The following is a 24,678-nucleotide window of genomic DNA, read 5'->3' as shown; positions in this document are numbered from 1 at the left end:
CAACACAGAGACAACCTAAGGAACTGTACTAACCGCACGTAATAGTCTAATGAAGGGCAAATTAGACGTAGCAGTTTTTCTGTGTTCCTTTATCTTAAAATCTACAATGAAGTTAAAATGTGAAAGTATGGCAAGACTTAGTTTTTACAAACCAACTAAACATACAAAACTTTGCAAGTGTTACAGAAGCCTGATTTATGGAAAATGGGGATTTTGACCGTTACAATAAAACAAACCAAGAATTCTGTGCAAAATTTGAATAAACAAACATGGAACTTAGACGCTAGTCAAGTTGATATCTATTAAAATATATGGAAAAAAAAACTAATAATAAAAATATAAGGTTGAAACTTAAACACGATACTTGATAAAAGGAAAAAAAAAAAAAAAAAAGAAGCAGACCCCAAAGGGAACTAATACAGAGCTATCGTCATACAGAAAACTCCCTCAAATAGTAGCTTTGAAAGCCCAATATCCAGACAAGTTAAAAATAGAAACCTGAGTGCTCAAGCATAGCAGACAAAGAGGGGAGACACCATTGTGCAGGCAACGGTTTTGTACTGGGAAGCTACTAGTTCTTTGTTATGCAGAGGAAGAACTTTTCTAGGAATAGACATGTATGCAAATGGACACTAAAATGCTTATACTCACAAGAACAGCAGAGACCTTGCTTGCCTACTCCGATTAGCATATTCAAACAAAGATTACAGTAGGCAGGCTTGTTAAAGTGTTTCAGCCTCCATACGTGCTGCCCATCATCTTTCACATTCTGCACAGGACATAAAAGAAACAGATTTCATTTGATAAAATAAACAATGACATATATAACTGCCAATAAAAATTGGAGATTGACTCAGGAACGTAAAAGCCAAGCTGTTTCTTCATTTAATACTCTTCACCAGATCACAGTATAATCATTCTAAATACACAGGCAATGATATAATAAAAAATTCTTCAGAAGCTCACGGACATCCATGTGTTTCAAAAACAACTCACAAAAAAAACCAAAACAGGCTGCTGTCACTGCTGTAACACAATGCTAGCAATAAATCTAGGCTGATATTAAATTACAACTAGTATTAAAATTAAATAAAACTTGTTCTAGAATAATTCTAAAAATAAAGGTGCTGCAGGTTAGCAAATAAACACACACACACACCCCCCCCCCAAATGAATGATAGAAAGGATTTTTTTTTTTTATATGACAAAGATATTCTTAATGACCCTTAGAATAAGGGACATGTATCAATGTATGTGAAGTGGGAAATCTAGCCACACCACAATAATACCTATTGCCAGCTTTAATTTATGTTAATGTACTGCCAACAGTCTATCAAAAATCAAGTATTTAAGATTGAGATTTACATACTGGACTCTTCTCCAAAGTTGAATTCCCTACATTTAAGTTCTTATTTTTCAGTTAGCTGTAGCACTATACTCAAATCTCGCGTGAATAGACTGATCAACTGATAAGCACTTACAACTCAGGGGCCCACTGTAACTTATGCCTACAGCTAAAATATTATCAAATCATTTATGAAAGCAATCTTTCAGCTGCATGATTGTCCTCTTTGTTCTTAAAGGAATCATTCTGAAACTTCACTGTTATTAGAAGACTTTTAAAACGACGTGCGCTTGGTACAGATGTTAAATTCAGTCTGTAAATTCCCAGGTTTCTTGGCAAGTGTGGCCATCGCGCTTTTCCCTTTTTGCAATCATCAGAGGTTTTGATTAAAAGAAAAAAAAAAAGTAGAGTAACCTAATGTAATATCAGTTGGATTTTTTATTTTTTTACCAAATGTAACATCTAATGGAACAAACGTGGTTTATGTCTATCAGCTGGAACCAGGCTGCAGTAGCTTTATTCTTCATTCTGAATTACTGAAATTCTATAGCCTTCTTGGTCGTTTCATTACTGAAAAGAAATTTTCACATAGCTAAAGGAAGCCACATCAGCCTCTGTTTCCCAGAAGCCACAGCAACAGCTGGTCTTCATCCTGTTTCTGATTTCTCACATCAAACTACTGCTACTATTTGTCATCATGTATATATAATATTTCTGACTGAATATGCAGTAATATGATGATTTTCACTGATAATGATAGTCAATATAAGTGAGTGGCCATAAATTTTAATAAAAATTTAGTTTTGACCTATATTAGCATATACTGCATGAGTTATGTCCTGAGAAATCAGTATTTCTCAATTCTATGAGTCAGCCATTAACAACAAGTCAAAACTGACAAAGACTTCTTCATCCTTGGGGATGGGGGTGTGATCCTGAAGGAAAATCTCCAAGAAAATTACTTAGAAACAAAAGGAACCAAAGTCAGCTGGAATATTTTTCCTCTACCGAGATACCAGGACCAGAGCCTAAGTGGAGTTCCCCCCAGTATTATCAGGAGGATGAAGAGTTCAAATGCCATCTCTGACAGCTGGGCATTGGTCAGGGTCCCCTTCTGCAGGAACAGCAGATGGGATTCTAGGGCTGGCAAGAAGTGTGGATGTTTTTCAATTTCCCCTGAAGAAGCAGAAATAGATTCTGCAGCTGTAGAGCAATAGGAGCCTGTCAAGCTCCTTCAAGACTGGCAGCTGAAGAGGATGCATTTCATTAAATGGATCTCCGTAACTTCCATTTTTCTTTGCATCTTACTACCACATTCCACACATTTTTAAAGTATTGTTAAAAATACACATACAACATAGTATGTGAGTTCCGAGTCTTCTGAAAGCAGAGAATTATTCATTAGATAATAAATACTGGGCAAATCCTTCTGAGAAAAAAATAGCAACCAATGCACACTTTCATTTTAACAATACTCAGGTCATTGACAGATTCAGTCATAAACAACAGGCACTTAAAGTGCACGCTAACCAGTCTTCCTTAGCAAAATATTTCATTCTAAACCTTAACAAAAATTCATAGTGATGAATAAACTTTCCTCTCCTCCACATTAGTTTTGTGTTACTTTTTTCATTTCAATTTTATCTTTAAAGAATGACCATTACATGTGAATATGCCGCTTCTTACTGGAACAGAGCATATGGACTAACTTAGCTGGCATTTTCCTTATCAGAAAAACAAACAAGTCTTGATGTGGGTGTTCTGCCAATTAAAACACTTAACTGTGTTACAGACTGCAACTGATGCAAATCCATTACATAAACACAATGCACTTTTGGAAAATAGCAAATTAAATTTTTGCTCTTGTGCACTGCCAAAAATAAGCAATAAAGTGCTGCATATGATTATACGTGCACATAACTTTTTAAAACATTGCCAAGAAAAAAAAAGACATAATGTGAAACAAAGCCCCCTCAATGCAAGTCTTTAAGTATGAATAAAATCCACAATTCTGACACAACAGTGCATTTACTGACACTTACTCATTTTGCTTCCATATCCTGAGAAAGAGTTTAAAAACAAATAGTCATTAAAAAGATCTCAAAGCAGGGCAGGTACAGTAAAAATCTCTTCCTCACTTCGTTATACATCACTGAAAATGAAGCCTCCATATGCCATACACAGACAATGTATGCACACAATGAAAACAGTAAGACTTATTTTGTTAATGGTTCTCTTAGCTTATGGTCCTGACCCTTCTACCATGGATTTGATTGCCAGAAGGACCTGACATTAAAAAGAAAGTCAACCATGAAAGAGCCAGCCTTAGAATTAGTGAAAAGTTTTATGTAGTCACAGAATTTAGCTACACATCCCTAATAATCTGGGTTAACATTAACTTACTTCAGCTTTTCAGATATTTTTAAATAAAGCTATCCAAAGAGACCTTAAAGTTTAAAGCACAAAACTCAAGATTCTGAGACTTAAAAAAAAGGTATTGAAACTGCTCATAAATTTTCATCCCAGCAAGTATCCCCGCTTACAATAGCTATAAAGAGTCTGAAATACCAGCAGGCTCAGTCTTTTCTGTAAGAAGAGTCAGTAACAAGCAACCAAGGGAAAAGGATGTTAGCGAGTCTGCGAAGTTATTCTTTCACTGCTATTTTATTTTCATTTATCTCAAAAATATTTACATGTCTTGAAGACATTTTTATGTCTGACCTTGGGTATTGTTCAGTCAATGGGAAGTGAGAAGAGTGCCCATTAAACTATGCAGCTCCTCCTTTTAATACAAATGCAGTGAAGTTCTTTATTCCTTTGGTGGCTCTCAGCATTCATGTCAGGTTTTGTTCAATTTGGTTTGGGGAAGAGCGGGTTCTAAATCTGTTCTGGTTCAGCTGGAGAGGAACTAACCTCAAGATAAACACTATTTGGGAAGGCTCCTCACTTCTAACTTCTTAGGTATTTCATGTGCCTATATATGTACACTAAAGGAAAAAAACAACAAACAAACATACATTTCCCCAGCCTTCATCCATGCACTCACCAGTGCATTATCCTGACCATCCAGAAATTCTTAAGTATTTGTATGCACGTTAGAAAATGACAGCACAGAAAATGCAGCACAGGAGGAGAAATTATCTGTTTAAACAAGTTTCATAATTATCCACAGTTTCCCTGCCTCTAAATTGCTAGCAGAAATGACATTTTAAATAATGGCCATCTGCATGAAATATCATTTTTTTTACACCTTATACACAAAAATGGTTAGAGTTACTCCTGACTTCTCCTGGGCTTTTACCACCCTACAGGCAAAGGCAAAGCAGGTCTACAGTAAGGAAAGGCATTTGCAAAGTTCCTGCAAAGAAGTGGGAGCCAACACAGCATAAAAGTAGAGAGCACTCTCAAGAAGAATTATGTATTTTCTTAGCAGTTCCGGCTGCGGAGTCTCACAAAGCATTAACATCTCCCCCTCTGCTGGCAATGCCTTGAACTGACATTGGTAAAACAGCTCCCGTTAATCATTTGGGGTGAACCTGCTTCCTAGCAGGAGCCGGCACAAACAGGGTACAGCTACTTCTAGAGGGGGCTTGGTTTTTGTACATAAGGAAATAGCATATGTAACATCAGCATTTCAGCTTTAGAAAACTCACCTGCCAGGCTTCAGGTGTGAAAAATATGTTACAAAAATAGCACTGGGGACAATGAGATCACTCTCATTCCTTGCTGAATGAATGAAATGCAATTCTGTGAAACTGTCCATCATTAAAAGTCATTTCAGACTTCAGCTTAAGAGGGACTTCTCAGGGTGCAACACATACTATGCAAGTCTGCAGTTTGGTTCCACATTCACATACTCAGTGTTACATACAAAAAGTAAGCCAACAATAATGTAACATATAATGTAAGAAGCAATATCCACCTTTTACTTAATCAAAAGGTTAAAAAAAGAGTTGGCTTAAATTCTTTGAGTGTAACAGCATAATACTTGCTGCTTGAGGATCCAAAATAAAATCGCAAGTGTATTTCCTTCTAATTTAATTGAAGCACAGCAAACTTTCAATACAAATGTGTTTGTGCCATTGAAATTTACCTTGATTTAAGGGTGAAATAGGTTGAAAATTAGAATTGGTGACTTAAAAGAAAGGCATAGTGTTCTGGTTTCAGATTATTGATGACTTTAAGAAGCATTTACTGTTCAGTTTCACCCCACGGCGGCTTTTCGGGAACGGTACGGTACCAGATACAGTACAACTGTGACATCTAGTGGCCAGTAAGGAGAGAACAAAACACTTTCCACTCAAAACAGGTTTTTAAAAAACACTAGTATTTGTGAACTTGCAGTTTATACCTACTTTTTTACACCTACAACCACTGACAGGGGTCTTTTCTTGCAAAACAAATTGTGAAACAGTATGTGCATCACAGCAGTCTTATAGAATAAGAAGCAATTAAGCTCCTTATCTTGTACTGAAATTGTTTAGCACATCTATTGCCTTGAAAAACACCAAAATAAGAACACATTGTTTCTATCCTCAAACAATCCCAGAATAAAACTGCATTTTTAAGCTCTACCTTCACAACAACTCTAAACTCAAGTTTTTAGGAGGAATCAGAAAGCATAAAACCCAATAAAATAAACTGGATGTTTAGGTTGATTTCCTGGAGAAATAAGACATATATGCTTTTTGTCCCTTTATGATTCTAAACTGGCCCATCAACTTTAAAATTAATTTAGTAATCTCACCTAAATTTGAGAGAGCACTAGAAGTTTCATAAAGTCTAAAGAAAAGGTGGGGTAAGGGCAGAGAGATCAGAAGGAAAATCAGGCAGATTTCCTTGTTACTTTTTTTCACTTCACAACAGCTGTCTGGCTAATACTTGTAGTAACAACATTCCTATTACTGATGAACTCAGAGGGCAAAGACCACAAACCTATGAGAGATTACACTATCTCAACCCCATTGTTTATAAAAACTAACTTGTTGGGTTTTTTTTTGTATAATATAGTTCTGTATCACATTAAAATGTTTTCCATTATTGTAACTAAAGCATCTAATATAGTATGCAAGAAAAATGGACTGAAAGGCTTTAATGTAATATAAAACTTTTATATGATAGATGACCTTTTTAGATAGCTCTTAAAGAAGACTAAAGTACAAAAAATGCAGCTGAATTCTGAAGGCAACATGACAAATCTTCAGCTGAAATAAATTTTCATAGCTTCACTAATGCTAGCATAAAAAATATTACACCACCTGAGACTCCTGTATTGCTTGTACAAGCTCTATACAAGAGTTAAGTAGATTACAGTAAATTAATGGACCCCAACCCAAAACAAATTAAAGACTTCACTGGTATCTTCTTTTTTTTTTTTTTTTTATTTTTTCAAATAAACTACAGTGACAATTCTTTGTCACTATCATACAAGCTATTATTCCCACTTTCAATTAATAAAACTATGCTTATTGATAAAAAAAATACTTTGTATACCATTATAATATTTTTTCATAACTCCACATTTATGTCTCTTCAACACATGAAGTACCAGGAATACTCTTGACAGAAACACTGATCCATGCTAACAGCTAGCTACAGAACTTTGATCACTGTTTATGTGTTTTTATTGTTTCCATATTAAACCTATGCACAGCAAGATAAATTATCTAACAATTAGCAAAAATACCCAAAAGACTAAAATATCTGGTGACATTTACATGGCTTCTTTCTAAATAGCTTTTGCTTTAATATGAAAATAAACCTCTAACAGAAGGATCTGCATTAGTTTATCACAGAATTTAAGGAGTTTTACATTTGGAAAGAATCAAGTGTGGACACTGAAAAGTACTTCCAGAACATACACACTACCTGTCACAAAAGAAAAGTCTACACTGAAAATTACTATCAGTTATCTGCTATAATGATTGCTTGAGAGCATTTGCTGCCCTTTGTTTAGAGAAATTCTATGGAAATAAGTGAATTTATCCTGACAAAGATGGGCTCTTTGATGATAGGGAAGTAATTTAACATTTTAGTTACTCTGTCACACATCCAGAATTAGGACATTAGTACTTACAGTGATCCAAAGGTACTGAAACTTTTCCTCAATTTAGATATTTAGATGGCAATTTGATTAATAAGATTTTGCAAAAATTTTAGATCTTCTGCCAAAGGCACTGTTTTGTTACATACTTCACTATAGAAATCTCAGTCTGACCATTCTTTGTGTGAATGAAACACCATAGGGGAACTACAGCAGTCTAGGTTTAGTGCAGGCATGTTGCAGTATACAGGGAAAGTAAATATTACTTATTATTTCAGCTCAATAGCTGAAAAAGACTTCAGAAAAAGGTTTGCCTCAAATAACAGAAAAACATTTGAAACATATGCTAAGATACATGTGCTCAAAATTATCTCTATAGGACAGCAGGTGGCACTGGCAACATGCCAGAGTTAAAACAGCTGTGTTGAACTGGTATAAAATTGATCCTATTACATCTGTCTTATATTTAATGTGAAGTTGTAAACGTACAGAACGTAAGCTCCTCTTTCATAACACTCTATCCTTTGGTGCAAGTGTTCTCTTTGATATTGCTACTACACATAGTTTATTAAGGTAGTTACACAAGAATGTATCACAACAGGACAAGAGCCAACGGGCAGTAACTGCAGCGGAAGAAATTCTTATTCTTATGCTGCACATAAGTAAAAAAAGCTCTTTCCCTTGAGAACAATTAACATGGAAAGAGGTTGCCCACAGAACCGGTGGAACCCGCCTCACTGGAACTATTCATGACTGGGTTTGACAAGGCCCTGGTTAACTCAGCCTGAGGTCCTGCCACTAATCATAAGCTGAACCATATGACCTCTAGAAGTTCCTTCGAACCTCGATTGTTCTGTGATTCAGCATAGTTAGGCCACACAACACCACCATGCTGAGAAGCCTAGACACTGCTCCCAGCCAGCTGTAACACACATGGGTAGTAAAACATTTTGAACAGATACACTGCAGCTAGGAATTAACAATTTGTGTTAACAGGACAAATTAATCACCTTTTCACAGCTTCCAGCTCCAGAACTGACTCATTTGACGTTGCTTCAAATGTGCTGAAGTACCTCTGACTTTGAAGACACACTTCTATTATTTGTATGTTATTCAGCCATAGTAAAGAAAAGCCATTCTTTACACAGGCCACAGAGAAGCTAAGCTGAGGGTCATAGCTGTCATGCAAGCAGAAATTGGACACTCCTATGTTAATACTTACATTCTCTAAACCCAGGAGGACCAAGAGAGGGATCGTTGTCATTCCTCCTTGGATCCACTCTTCTAGAGACACAGTGCCATCATGATCATAGTCAATTTCTTCCATCATTTCATGAAGGATCTACATAGTTTAATGAAAAATCTCATGAATTCCATATTCTAATACAACAACTTGGTTTTAGAACATATGCAGATATCCAATTCCCTCATCCGCATGCAAAAAGTAAGGAAAATATTATTGGTATGGCACCTGTAGAAAATGAGTGCTGACAGTTCAGAAGATGAAGTGTCATGTTCTTACATTTAATTATCATCCGAATTCCCAAACCGAGTTGTGTCCCCTTTTGTACTTACTATGTACAATGCAAATAAGAGATAGTTACTATTAACAAATTTTCAGAGACAAACCAGTTGTGTTAATTACTACATGCACTGAAGGAAAGCCCTAACTGTAGTAAGAATGTTTCACAGATCAGATTTAATCAGAAAAACACCCATAAAGTGCTAATTGGCAGTGACATAGTGGAGCACAGACTATTATTATTTCTATTTTACTAATGAATATATAGAATCACATGTTGACATTAAGTATTACAACGTGATTAAATTCTATGTCTAGCAACATTAAAAACTTGTGATAAAATGGATACTTACTGGACTCAGTTCAGTAATATCCCATTCAAGGTATTCTGCAACATGCATCATTTGAGCAATGATATTTTCTAGCTCCTACAGACAAATGAAAAAGAATGATAAAATTTAACACAATATTTTGAAGACAAATTCTACTGTAAGCATCTAATAATTCAAACATACTGCATTCAGTGACACTGTTTCATCAACATTGTTAATGAAATATCCCTTAACCTGTAAGCTGTCTACTCTTAGGCGAATTCACTTCACTATCTAAACATTAGGCATGGAGCACAAAGCATGCATGGAGGTGAAATACAGCCCCACAAACAAAGGACAGCATCTGGGTCCAAAATAGTAACAGATTCTTCCTTCCTAGTTGATCATTAGAGTATTGGTTTCATGATCTAAAGTGCATCTTTGATATAATGATGTAAGGATCTTTAAAATCCAGCACTCTAGCCTTTTTTTTTTTTTTTTTGGACAGCATTTGTATCATTCACAACTTTCTAATGGAAATAAGGCATAAAGTGGACAGTATAGAATCACAGAATAGTTAGGGTTGGAAAGGACCTTAAGATCATCAAGTTCCAACCAGCCTGCCATGGGCAGGGGGACCTTCACACTAAACCATCTCACCCAAGGCTTTGTTCAACCTGGTCTTGAACACTGCCAGGGATGGAGCATTCACAACCTCCCTGGGCAACCCATTCCAGTGCCTCACCACCCTAACAGGAAAGAATTTCCTCCTTATATCCAGTTTAAACTTCCCCTGTTTAAGTTTTAACCTGTTACCCCTTGTCCTATAAACTAATATAGATATTTGCTGAACCATTACAGTGCTGTGATCTCCCTTGATCATGTATCACTAATGCTCCTCCATATTTATATATATGGAGGTTTGGTTTGTAAACATACTCAAATGCTTATCTAGAACCATTCTGAATTTGCATGTGTATTTATTATGCACTAGTTAACCAATTTGTATTTTATATTGCCTGATACGGCATTTACTTTATACCTCTGTATTACTTAGCTTCCCTGCTCCCCTGTCACTTATGCAGATCAACTTTCTCTAATCTATGCTGTCTTACTTCAGGGAGACAGAAAAGGGAAAAGAAAAAAGAAAGCTGCCTATAAAATACTTCTTTCTGTTAGTTAACTAAACAAGGACGGTTACATTTTTTAAATGATTGCTATATCTCTGATTTTCGTTCAAACTTTGTACCTCCATTCTTAATAATAACATGGAAGTTCTGACCTCTCTCCACATACATCCACTGAGCGACTCACATTTTTGCCTTTTCATTAAATCTTTACAAATGGTGCTTTCATACATATCTCCCAGCAACATACTAGAATTTTAGGAAGCCTATTATAATGTGTCCCCTACAGCAGCATGGTTAAAAATCAGGCGACCATAGAACAGGACTCCACAACAGCAATGTCAGCATTTGAAAATTTACACAGCTGTAGAAGCAGTGGCTTAGTGGAAGAGAAAATTCAAGAGTTGCTTTCAAAATGGTTGACTTTTTATCAATTATAGTTCATACTGCTTCTATTACGGAAAAATATAAACTTGATTTGCATTAATGTAGGCTTGTTCAGGTATGCCATTATGACATACACTTACAATGAATTAAAATACATAAATAACATTACCGAACTATCCAGGTAACCATTCCCATCTGTATCATATAAACGAAACATAACTAAAAAGGAAACAAAAAGAGAAGGAATCTCAGTCAGAAAACATAGTAGCAGCATAATTTCATATAAAAACCAAACACAACAAAAACCAAAACCACACAACAACCAAAGCACAAGCCAACCAAACCTGAGTTTTAAAGAAAGGACAAACATTAACATTTTCCTTTAATGATCACACTAACTGTAGACCCACAAAACACTTTGTACTATGTGAGAGGTTCATTCAGCATCTACCCTGCCACGGTGCCTCCTACAAGACACACTAGCAGGACAGTTCAATTGCACCTTTTCCAAATAATCACTACAACAGTTAATTTGGTCTGTGAAATTATTTCTGATTTCTACCAGAAATGATCTATATTCATGATGAGTACCACCAAAAGGCCCCTCTCCGTCATCTCATCAAACACAGGATAACATACAACTGGTCATGCAAATATTGATAAGCTTAAGTTACAATGGTATCTTATTTTCTTGGTTGCAGCTATCATTATTCAGTAATTATATTGATTTAAAAATGCTTTCTGACCAACTAAATGAAACAGAGCATGATTATTTGAAGTATCTGAACAGCCAAGTCCAACAATAAGCGTTCCTCACAGACTGCCAGCATGACTCCTCCCAGGACCAGAATTATTTCTTCAGTTTGAAAATGTATTCCTAACATTTTGGGGAGCTACCGAGACAAGAGTAGCTGCATTTTGACAATATCGAGAAATGGATATATACTTTTAAGTTTGTATCATTACTTGATTCCATTCACAAGAGCAGGTATGTCCATCATTACCAAGATATTTCAAAGTAGATTACTCTGCTGATCACATACTGCATCAAATTGCAGAGCAGAAACAAGCCTGAAGCTTTGGTAGGAATACTGTTAAAAGACTAAAGACGAAAATCAGAAGGAAGGGGAGGAGTGAGACTGCGTAGCAGCTGGGCTCAAACCACAACACCCCTCCATAAATCTATTTCCTAAGGAGTAACAAAAGAGCCCTGTAATGCTTTGACTGATATTAGAACCCAAGCAATCTGCTTACAAATTGTAAACATATGACCTATTCAACAGCAAACAATCATGAACAACCATTCTATGATTCAACAGTGAACAATCCCACCACACTACGTCCACAGCAAATTCTGTTACAGTCCAATAAATTCTGCAAGCAATGCTTATCAGTTTTCAAGAAATAATATAATAATAAGTAAGAGGAAACTATAAGCAATTGGCAAGTAAAGTTCAGAAAAAAACTGGTAATTTTTGACCTGCAGCAAAACATACTTAACTGCTATATGGATTGGTCTGCTTCCCTTATATCCCCCATGTTATTCCTAAATTGCTCACCTAACTGTGGGGATAAAAGGTAAGTACTATACCTCTCTACCACTTCAGCAATTTTTGCTGCTAAATCGAACCGCTTTCGAGAGCTGTAATGTAAGATTTAAAATGTTTACTGTTGTACACTGTTTCAAGCCACAAAGGTCCATTATTCTTTAGGTATAGCATAAGAAAACCATTAAAAATATCTTTCTTGCCTGTGAATTACACAGCAGAAACATTTCAGTGTAAAAAAGCAGTTAATGCTAAAAGGCACCAGAGATACTGGTACTGTCCCTGCTAGTACATCTTCTACCAAAGCTGCTCAGGGCATGACAGCTAACATTATCTGGCAAAGATACCATTAAGCATTTGGTTTCCATAGGGATGAATCACTGAATGGGTGATAAAGTTCAAATCCTTTAGCTCTCCCTCCTCCTCTGTGATTGTAATGTACTGGTTGAAAGAATGTTCTACAGTTATCATGACGCAAGCTTTAGCATCTCCGTGATCTTTACCCACACCAGAAAAGCAATGCTTACAATGTTTTTTTCCTTTAACATGAATCAGTAGTTCTAATCAGACATTCTGAAACAGACATTAGCATAATTATAGCTGCTTCACCTTTGTAGCAAACAAAGTCTCTCCAATTGCATACATATTAGGTAGTGAAAAGGCTCAATCTGTGCTCTCGGGTGAAAAAAAACCCACCAACTATGTTACTGGTGTGGCATGCAATCTCTTGCATATTTTTTCCATTTTTTTCTATTCATGCCCTGCTAAATATTCATGTTCTTCCTGATTTATGCACTCTAAGAGAAAAAACAACTAAATGATAAAAACAACTGAACAAAAGTTCTGATGCAAACTAGAGAGACCAAGTAAAACTTTTGTTATTTCTGTTCCCATCGCTTTAACTGATAGTGCTAACTGGCCACTAGAATTCTGTTACTAGACTGCATACCTTTTGTAAATAATTAAAAACACATTAAAATAAAATTATCAAGATGAGATCAGTTGCTGCATTGCTTTACTTTCGCCTGCAACTTCCGGGCTTCTAAACTTGTGTATCAGAAAAGGAGGCATCCCAGAAATTCCAAAAGTTCAAAGTATGTTCTTTTGAGAAGAAACTGGGGAATCCATTCTCAAAAATCCATGTACAAACAAGTGCTGAATGTACTTTCTATGTTCACCAGCACATATACTTTGGAAACTGTAAGGCTTGCCACTCTCCACAGAAGCCTGAGAGTGTCGAAGAGCTGCACAGCATAGTAAAAAGACTGTAACTGGAACTTGTATTACTACAAAAATACAAAAGAACAGCGTGGCATTCTCAAAGCTTCTGCCGGTATGGGAAGAACAGAAACAGAATAACCTGGAGTTTCGGTAAGAAAAACAGGCAAAAAAACCTACAACTCATTCTTGGAGTTTCTGTTTGTAATAATGGAGAGAAGTTCCAGCATTTGTAAGCATATTATGTCTGTAAAGCTATGGTAACTGTGGAGGTCATATGCTTCCTCCACACCATTTATGTCTAATGCCCTTCATCCTGCCTCCTGATATTTCCTAAACAGTTTCACAAGATATGTGTCTGGTGTCCACGGTTATTCTGATTCAAAAAAAAAACCATTCAAAATGAGGAATAGATTGTGCTGATAAAGCCTCATGTGACTGTGAGCTAAAATAACTTCTACCACTGGGGTCATTAAAGGAAAGTAAGTTTAGCCACAAAACATGACATTTGGCTCTTCGGAAGAACCTTGCATATTTACAAGGGGTCTTTCTTACACGTTCAAGAATCATACTGTGGACACCAGCAAGCAAAGTTTGGTACCTGTGAAAAAAACATGAAGAGCAGAAAATGGTTTCTATGGATCAAGCATACAGGTTGAGCCACAAAGCATGAAGGTACTTAAGAATATAGATACACCTTGAACTATTTGCAATATGACCTTAAAAAGACAACTTAAATTCTTCCAGTGCATCTCTGCTAGGGAAATTTGGGATATTCTTTATACTCAGGCCATACCTAGTTTATGAATAATCGATATGCTGAGCATGTCAAACAGGTGAGGTTCGCACTGCTCAAGACCTCTAGAAATACAGTTAATAGTTTAGACAATAAATTTATCTGCTGGAATATTTGCAAATCTGTGAAAATACAAAAATCATCTAGATTCAGATCCTAAACACTAATCCCTCTTAGTGTATTTATCTTAAAAAACCCTTCAGTTTATCTCAAATTTTGTTTGAAAGCACCATTTCCATATTCTACTTGTCCTGAACCAAGTTTCCACTAAGTTATGATCCAGAATGTTTCCTTTTTTTCGTCAACAGAAGAAAAATTCAAACCCTGATTGGAGATTAGTATTAATACTAATTTTGGCAAATCCAGAATAAGCCATCCTTGTTTTTTCTCTCCACTGCTACTGATTTATAATTTACCTTACAACCACAGGACCTACTGCTATAAAATTATTTCAGACAAAGGGTTAAACTAGATCATTAATTTATAAGAACAATTCAACTAGTCAGTGGGGAATTCTGCATAATAATGGTACACTATAAACCAGTACTTAGACACTAAAAAGTGGTAACGTGGTATATTTCAACTCTGTATGAGAAAGTAGAAAATAAACCCATATAGAACCTTAATTATATGTAGTAAATAAAAAGGATCTTGAATATCTTACACACGTGAGTACCATACATCTATTAAATCATGTTCTCTCATTCCTAAATCATATAGATCATTCATAGTCTTTTGCCTATGCAGTTCCTTTTGCAGGAAGTTCATGGAACATCTAAAATCATCACCTGCTCCCCTGGCTCTCTTCTTCGTCGTAGCAATTTCTGATACTAGAGGAGGCAACTGATCTCCATTTCATGCTATGGTTTGTGCACAGAGCTCTTCAGAGATCTAATGAGGTTTGCATTAACTTGTTACCATGAAACAGTTATTATACTGTAAGTTAAATTCAGTCTTGTTTAGGAACTTAGTTTTCCTGTGGTTGTGTTCTGAATGCACATTCGCACATACATCTTTATATTCTAATTATATGACACCTAACTAGTATTACCAAATTTGAGGATGGCTCCTTATAATCTTTGCGGAGACAATAATATCAGTAATCTTAACAGTACAATGTTGTTATTGTAAACTAACTACAAGTAATGAAGCATCAAGATACTTCCAACAACATGCAGTCATTTAACCTGGTAATGAATCCCTCTCTCCAGCAGAAGCAGCCTACTCCCTGCATTTCCAATCACACTGTTTACTTTCCATGCAGTGTTACAGACTGATCCCACAGTTCTTTTACAGACAGACCAGCTATGTATATCAAAGTATATTTAGGCTCATGAAGGCCTATATTATTAGGTAACTGTTCATCTATTCAGAAAATTGGCTTCTAACACTCCATGACAGGGAAACACACGAGGATTTTTCTTTTTTTTCTGCAGTTCACAGATCAAACTTTCAGGTTTTTTTGAACAGGGAGAAGTATTGGGCTTTATGAATCAGGCCCCTAATTAAAAACATCACATAATTTCTAACTTTCAGTGTCAAATATTTCCAACAGTGATGCAGACTTATACCGTTTTTGGCTTTTCTTTATTCACTAATACAGCTTATATTAACAACTCTGTTTGAAAGAGATTGTTTACTACAGATTATTCACCACTTCTATATCTAAGTATCCTCAACATATTTCATTTGTTTTTCTCAGATTTAATACTAATCAACAGACAACAGTATACAGAGGATTATTTTAACTAATAATGTATTATTTTTACTCCTCATCTTAGCATGTGCTAGCTAGAAGTGTGATTAAAATAATCTCAAGTTACTACCATTAGCAAGAAAAAAGGGTAATTTCTGCAAGAATTGCCACTTAAAACCATATTTTTATAATACAGCTAACTCAAAACTCAGTCTGAAACTGAACATTTAGAAACAGAATTTTTGATGACTTCCTGAAATAAATACATAGAATTAACTTTAAAAAAAAAAGGAAAAAAAAATGAACATACATTCTAGCTTGTCTTCAGGTCTTCCTCTTTCTAGAAGTGACAAATAGCAAACAATATCTTTCAGCTGGATCATGTCTGGTAAATTTAAGTTGGCAGGAGTAGGAGGTCGGGAAGTAGAGGTACCTTTGTTAAGCCTCAGACCTGGAAATAACCCACAAGCTTTGTTACCCTTAACATATGATATAAGCAGAAAATACTTGCATCTTCAGTTTATGTGAATCTCAAATGACTTAATTTAAATATAAAGTTTTAAACTATTCATGTTCATAGTTTATCTAGCAAAGGCAGAATTAAAATGATAGTGAGGCTACAAAACATTATATGAATAAAGCAAACTACTGGGGAAAAAAATCAATTATGGGAATGGCAAAGCCATTTTTTTGTATCTGCTGATCTGCTATTTGACTACAAAAAAAATGGTGAATATTTCTGTTCTACAACATTACATGCTAATTGGAGTATTAAAACAATCCCTGGCCAATGCTGCATGCTCTTCCTTGTGATTGTAGAGGCTTCATCTAATTCACAGATCAAGACTAGCTGCACTAATTGAGGATGCTTTAGTGTCAAAGAAAATTGATAATACGAGCATAGTCTTCCCCAAAACACAGCCAGACCTGTCGGAGCAACACATATACAAAACATGGGAAGCCTTGGCCGCAGAAATCTATTAAAATAAACACAGAATAGTCATAATAATTGTTCAAACACTGTGAACAAGAGCAGCTTCAGTGTACCACTCAGAATACAAGTTTCAACATTGCCAAACTTTTTGTTTCAAGAGAACGTTAATATAACTGGTCCTGATGATACTACTGGAATCTGTAAGACCAACAAATAGAGGTGTGAAAAAAAAAAAAAGGAAGAAAGGAAGGACAGCAGAACACAGAGAAAACAGCAGTCACATTTCGTTACATTTCTCACCGACTTTACTGATGTTGAAGATGAAATTTTACAAAAGGATTTACTGTTCATAAATATTTTCTGTAACTAATTCAGAACAGATTCATCATTGCACGCAACATGTATAAATAATTTCATCTGTTTGTATTGCACAAGTTGATTACTGCAGCAAATGGAGACAATTCTGGTGTTTCCCTCTCCCCCCCTATTTTTATCTTGAAAAACTTATTTCCAATCTGAAGACATTTTAGAAGATTTACTGAGGTACCCATGTTTAAAAAAAAAAAAAAATCAACAAATAGGAGTAAATTGGCATGCACAAAATATAACTTTGATCCAAGTTAATGGTTTCAGGCAGATAATAAACATTGAAAGAAAATATTTAAATTCATAAAAAGATTTAATATTGCAATCATTATATTAAATGAGCTCCCATATAGATTAAGTGCTCTTAAAATTAAGACATTATAAAATATTAATCAATTAAGATGCTAGCTTTAATCACACAATGCACACAAATAGTTCACACTCCTGTTTTATGTGAATCTTATGCACAGAATAAAGTGTTACAAAACTTAGACTAACTCATCTCAAAAATGTGCAGTCCTGAAACCCCAATGAAAAGAAATTATGAAATTTAAGGCTATCTTTTAGCTTCTTATAAGCTTCAAGGTACAGGTTACTTCTTAATCAGAGGTGGGAGAGGGGTAGCTCCAATGTACTGACTTACAGTGCTGCTGCTTACCTGGCATCTGTTTCCATCTCTCTTCAGACACCTTAACTGAAAACACAATTTATAAACATACATGAGTGGTACAAGACATACTAAGTAAAAAACAGACACATACCAGAGAGATTTATGAACCCTGCTGCTTTTCCTTGTGATGTTCTCTAGCCCTCATGTACCTTTCTGTTTTCCAGAACAATGTCAAATGTTTCCGGCAAATTTATTTCCCAATACAGTCGCTTTTTTTGCTATTTGTAACATTTAAAAATTACTGGATATACTAAAAGAAAGGTTTCTGGAATTTTCATTTGCACTTCAAAATGTACCAATGCAAACTTTTTTCCCTTTAAATGCCAAAAATTATAAAGATATAACATCTAGTCTAAATATCATGCAACTGAACTTCAATATGAATGGTATATTTTCAAGCACAAATAACTCCTGCCTGAGGTGAACTGAACTGTACCTCTGAAACATGCTTTGCATAAAACTTCTGGTATTACATTAAATACATAACGAAAACTACTCATCTGGTCTCACTTTATTTCTTAAGCCCTTACTAGCAAAAAAAGGTGAAAATTAATTACAAATTGGGAAAAGTAAATGAAGAAGAAAAAATATTTAGGAGGCAGCATTAGAGCAAGAAATTTAGCATACAGTTTGAACTGCAACAATAGTAACAATCATAACTTAGAGATTCTGTTGCAAAGCATCTTTAAGGGCAAGGGAGTGAATCACTGGTGTAAATGACTTGCCCAAACCCATCACTAATTCATTATCAGAGCTGCAGTTAGCAATAGAAGGTTTTGAGCAAGAATACTCCACAAAACTGATTACAACATAGTCTACTAAGCCTACTCCTCTGCACATGGAACCAGTCTAGATTACTAACAACAAAAGCCCAAGGAAATGAATGTACTGTCTACGCAGCAGGTATTTGTGGAAGTAGATGCGCCCGTGGCAGTTCTGACTAGAAAGGATAAAAAAAAAAGGAAAAAAGTTTGTTTAGCACTTGATGTACTAAGCAAAATTTGCTAGCAGGAATTATTTTTTTTTGTTAAGTCTAACTGCACTTAATGACCATTATATGTATACATAATAACCTAACAGAAGATGGTAATGTAATATAAGGATGGTTGGTTGGTTGGTTGGTTGGTTTATCTTGCCAGGCAATATAAGCTAAGAAGAGGAAATAAGAGGTACTGTAAACTTAAATAAAGAAAAAGAACTGAAACTCCTTATTTAACACAGTTGATGACATGCGCTGAAAAGAAAAGATGGTCTGACCATTCTGGTGGTATCTGAATAGGTGATAACTGAAAGCCTGTAATTAGCATTGTACATTGAGACATCTGTGGAAATATAGTCCTTAGTACCTGAAAGAAAAGCTAACATTTCAGATAGTATCACCTGTACCAAATTCACAGCTTTTGGATGAGTTGCAATTTGAAGACACCTAATCTTCATCTAAAGAATTCAAGCAATTAAGTACCCATCAAACCATTTGGTAACTTGCTCTAAGCACCCAGCTGTTCAAAATACAGAATTTATTTCATCAAATTAGTCTAGCTTCTGCTTTTAGCTACTGGATTTTGATAGAGTTCCCAAATTACTAAAGTGTTAAACCAACTACTTAAAGTTACAAAGGCAACCTTAAATTTCTTCCACAAATTTTCTTTAAAAGTAATTTGGCAGGTTTTAACACTATTTTGCATAGATATATTTTAACATGTTAAGCCCTCTAAACACAAAATCACATTTATAAAAATGCTCATGCAATGCAATCAAAGATTCTTACATTGGGAAAAGAAATACTGCTAACACTTACAGGACATCTGAAAAAACCAGTAGCTGATAAGCCCGTAAGATTATTAATAACAGCATCACACCTATACAGTTAACAGAAGCAGCAGTAACTGCACACAGGAACTGTAGATAAAAGTAGCAGCAGGAGCCTCCTGCATGAAGACCTGATGATTTCAAAGTGTTTATACAGCAGAGCAGGCAGCAAGATCATGTAACCATAGCAGTCTGATAGCATTAATGTGATAAAAACCGTCCACTTGGTGTCTCAGCTGCATCATAATTTTGAATTAAAAAGACGAAACCACTTGATTTTTGTTTTCACAGTATTTCTTGTTCGCGATTGAGTTAGCTTCTCCAATTTCACAAATATCAAAACAAACAAAAATATATACTGTTTAGGATTCCATATATTTATAGATATTAAAATAGCATAGAGATGGAACCTTCAGCTCTTATATTAATGTGATTTCATTACTTACCTCCAGAAAGGTGTTGGGGTTTGTTTTTTATTAACGGGCTGCAGTGAGAGATTTTGTTGCTAAATGATGTAAAAAGATGCTCAATGAAATCATCTGGTAACTCTGCCTCTAGAAAAGTCTTCATGAACAGCTTAAACCCCTCTAAATCAATCGTCTAGGGTGGGGGTAAAAAAAAAAAAAAAAAAGAAATACTTTTAAGTTTCATGTTCTCTCATTTCTTAAATAGAATATAGGTTAACAGCACATATAAAACTGGAAACAAAGACATCTACAGAGTTCACGGGGATGTACCTGGCAAGTCTTAGCTTTTTCCGTAATTGGGCAGACAACAATCAAGGGATTTCTGCATGTCTAATTCAGGGAATTGAAGGCCTCCCTGCTGTCTTTTCCTAGGTTTTGCTGGCATTCATCAAAGAGACACTCATCATCCTGTCTTAAATAGGTTCTAATAATCAAACGAGAATGCTGAGACATGCAACATTACAAAAAAAAAGTTGTCAATAGAAAACAATTGTCATTTAGTTTAATTTGGTTTTGTTTTTACCAGCAAGGTAAGAATTGATTAATGCAACTCCATCGATATTTTCTCCTGGTGAGACAGCATCGTCTGTTTTAAGTAATAAATCATAGAATCACAGAATATCCCAAGTTGGAAGGGACCCATAAGGATTATCAAGTCCAACTCTCTTCTCCTTGCAGGACTACCTAAAACTAAACCACATGACTAAGAGCATCATCCAGATGCACTTAGGGCAAATCCCTTAGGTTCAGCAAAGGGAATGCAGTATTAGGAGGCGAAAGACTAGCAAGAAATCAGCTTGAAACCATACTAGAAAATTTAAACTAAATTTTCAAAGTACCTCATTGACCTTGGAAATAGGTAATTTTTACAGTGGCTTTCAACGCTCTGGAGCAGGGATTTCTCTCCTACCTTTTTTTTTTCTTTTTTTTGTTTCTTAATATATTCCTGACATGTAGAAATTTTACGTTTATATGAAATAAGGAGTTTCCCATTAAGCCTAAGACCTAACTGCTCTAGGGTAATGTTTTAAATGTGTGTCACTGTCCTTTTAAGGGACCAACAACACAGGTTGCGAAATTTGACTTATCTTGTGCATGTCATTATTGTTAGGAATGCAAACTTGGCAAGAGGGTATCTATGCTGCGCTTCTAACCCAGAACACCTCATTTGAGAAAGTTCAGTGAAACCAATAAAACTCTTACCTACTGAACACAAAAATAGCAGAGATTTTCAAAAAACCCTGCCTCCACAAGGCTCGGGATAGGTGTAAAACTTGGACACGGGCTATCTCTGTCTCATCATAGAGCTTATGCCACCCTCTTCTACCTTGGCAAACATTTCACTCATGCTACAAACTTTGTTTTCTCTCAATAGTAAAGTCACTGACATTTAATTAACTGTTTATAAACTATGAAACTACAATGGCAAAAGAATTTGTATCAGCATCCAACTAAATCAGTCACTAGTTCACGCTACATAAATGTATTTGTTATCTGCAAAAGGAACTCAAAGCCCGCCTGGACACATTCCTGTGTAACGTTATCTAGGTGTTCCTGCTCTGGCAGGGGGATTGGACTAGATGATCTTTTGAGGTCCCTTCCAATCTCCAGCATACTGTGATACTGTGTGATACTGTGATACTGTGTGAACAGATTAATCACTACAACAACTGACTTTAACAATGTGAAATTCCTTCATTACATTGTTCATTAATGAAACATGCTTAGCTATTTCACTACATTACCTACAAAGAGGAATAACCAAATTAAAAGGGAAAACAGAAAGCCAAATTGTAATTCCATTTATGTTATGGCTTATGGATGGACATGTAAAATATCTCTGAATTACATAAAGGAGATTTTTATTTACGATGTCTGTGGATTTTATGAGTATAATGCTAAAAATATTCCTTAACAGCTGTCTTAGATTTTTAACTGCTGCCTGAGTGACATTGGTTCAACAAGCTGCCACCAATAACTAAATGCCTAATGCTACATTTTTTCCATTTATGGGCTCAGAATTATGCCTGGATAGAGACTTGGATTAGTAAATAAGGTTAAAATTATGTGTTTGTTTATTCCTGAATATTCCCTTTCTCAAAGTTGTTCAAGCTTTTCAGTATTTTCTACAGATGGTCAGATTATCATTTACCCCAGTGTCTCCAAAACAAGAGTTCCAAACTTCCTCATGTTTTCTGGCCAGGAAAGATAACAGATTGAAGTAACACATGACTTGGAAGCCATGCCCATTTATTATATCTGACACCCTGACTGACACTGATTAGGGTGCTCAGCAAAGGAAAAAAGAAAGTGGGTGGTTGTTCTAGAAGGTTGTTCTACAGTCAGATTTCTTAAACTGAAAGAGCTTTATCCTCTGCTCTAACATGCTCTGTGACCTGTATTCCCCCAGGGAAGCAGCAACCTTTGTGTAACTAGAGTTCAGATTTTGCACATCCAAAAGCTTTCAAAATATGCTGAAAGTTAGTTAGGAGTTGGTAAGTGACTTCAACAGACATGAGAAATGCTTATAGTAGCTCAAAATGCGTATGGCAAAACCATACACTGCATCAAAAGAATGTGCAACAAAAGTCCTGCCTAAAGGAGATCTGTGCATAGAGCTCTGTGATTAGGTTCTTGCCTATATATAAAAAACCCACAAAATCTGTGATTCTAATACTCCATAGCTGAAAAACATTTTCAAAATGACCTAACATACTTGGTGTAGGTTAGCTATCAGAATTGAGTTCTAAAGCAATGCAGTAATCTCTGGAAATTCGTTTTTGTAAATGTATATACAGTAAATAACAGAACTGGATTAGACTACAGGATTACACACTACAGGACATCTAAGAGTAGTTTAGCTCAGGCATCTAGTTTTCCAATGAAAAAGGGACAAGTTCTTAAAAAAAAAGGCTCACTTTAAATTACTTTCAGTGTTTTGTCTATCATCTGTCATTGTAATATACATAAGCCACTACATAAGTGCAGAAAAATAGAATAATTTCTTAAAAGAAATCCTGTAAGGACCACAGTAGAAGACCAAGTGTGAGAGTATTACCACCAAGCAGAGGTTTTAGTATAGAGTACAGTTTATTTAGAAGAGAACATTTAAGATACTGTCCTGGTTTCATCTCTGATAGAGGGGATAGAGTTAATTTTAGATAGAGGGATAGAGTTAATTTTCTTCCTAGTAGTTGGTACAGCGATATGCTTTGGCCTTAGTATGAGAACAATGTTGATAACACACTGATGTTTTACTTGTTGCTAAGTAATGCTTATCCTAAAAGTCAGGGACTTTTCAGTTTCCCATGCTCTGCCAGTGAGGAGGTGCACAAGAACCCAGGAGGGAGCACAGCCAAGACATCTGACCTAAACTAGCCAAAAGGATATTCTATACCACAGCACATCGTGTTCAGTATATAAACTGGGGGGAGTTGGCTGAGAGGGGCCAATCACTGCTTGGGTACAGGCTGGGCATTGGTTAGCATGTGCTGAGCAACTGTATTGTGCATCACTTTTCCTTCTTCGGGTTTATTCCCCTCTCTTTTGCTTTATTTCCTATTAAAATGATTCTATTATTATTATTCTATTATTATATTTTACTTTTTTTCTACCATTAAACTGTTCTTATCTCAAACCAGAGGTTTTACCTTTTTCAAATTCTCCTCCCCATCCCACTCAGGGGTTGAGCGAGCACCTGCATGGTACATAGCTGCTGGCAGGGGTTAAACCATGGCAGATGCAAAACATTTGCTCAGCTTAATTTAAAATAACTTTCACAGAATAGAGAACAACACACAATATCATGAGCATTTCTGTATTGTGTAATTATACAGTATCTTCTTTTTTCCTCATGGAACCATTCTAAAACTTGAAAATGCTTCAGTATGTAACTATACCTTCTCTAATTACTAGCATTTTCCCCCAACCCCAGTTAGGAAACACACAGTGTTTTAGGAACCAAAAAAAAAGGCGGCAGAGGACATTAATTTTCCATACTAACATGTATCAGTTTACACAGCTCACTCTGCTATGTAAACCACAACACTTTCTTTTTAAATCTCATTATTGTATCAGAACTTCTCAGATGAAAGCTTCCATGAATTTTGGTATGGTTTGAAAGTATTTCTGTTAATGAATTTGCAAGCATTAATTAAAAAGTTCAGATCAATCATATCAGAATAATACGTAAGTCATAATGGTGGGGGTTGTTTTCTTAAGCATGAAGGCTAATTGCTTAATTTTCGACAGTTGCTTGGCTTCCAGAAGCTCCAGCTGAATTCAAATGAACCTGAGAAAGAAGGATTTAGCATTTCAGAAGGCATTTTCCATGACGTTTCCCAAGTGAGGGGATGAAAGAGTGAGAGGATGTACCAAACTGACTACAATTAACCCAGCACATGAATTAATTCATTCAATTTCACAAAACACTATCAGAGC

General features: G+C 35.6%; 1 protein-coding gene across 8 annotated transcripts in view; it reads right to left on the bottom strand.

Moving 5' to 3' along the window:
- The window catches only part of DGKB (diacylglycerol kinase beta), a 331,269-nt gene that overhangs the window by 257,486 nt on the left and 49,105 nt on the right, over positions 1 to 24,678 (bottom strand). For 4 of the 8 annotated variants that reach the window (XM_062605129.1, XM_062605131.1, XM_062605130.1 and 1 more), the window contains 7 exons: positions 20,218 to 20,371; positions 17,951 to 17,986; positions 16,303 to 16,443; positions 10,905 to 10,954; positions 9,264 to 9,338; positions 8,611 to 8,730; positions 652 to 769 (listed from right to left, as the gene is read on the bottom strand). In XM_062605129.1, coding sequence (XP_062461113.1) covers positions 652 to 769; positions 8,611 to 8,730; positions 9,264 to 9,338; positions 10,905 to 10,954; positions 16,303 to 16,443; positions 17,951 to 17,986; positions 20,218 to 20,371 — 694 coding nt within the window. The remainder of the gene's footprint in view (positions 1 to 651; positions 770 to 8,610; positions 8,731 to 9,263; positions 9,339 to 10,904; positions 10,955 to 16,302; positions 16,444 to 17,950; positions 17,987 to 20,217; positions 20,372 to 24,678) is intronic. The other 4 variants (XM_062605132.1, XM_062605134.1, XM_062605133.1 and 1 more) reach the window with 1 other exon arrangement.

The sequence above is a fragment of the Pezoporus occidentalis genome, unplaced genomic scaffold (genome assembly GCF_034315485.1).
Source record: "Pezoporus occidentalis ecotype Australia unplaced genomic scaffold, CSIRO_AGI_Poc_V1 ctg9, whole genome shotgun sequence".
In the NCBI taxonomy this organism is placed as follows: Eukaryota; Metazoa; Chordata; class Aves; order Psittaciformes; family Psittacidae; genus Pezoporus; species Pezoporus occidentalis.
Note: the sequence above shows the minus strand (reverse complement) of the source record. Positions and strands in the feature narration are given on the sequence as shown.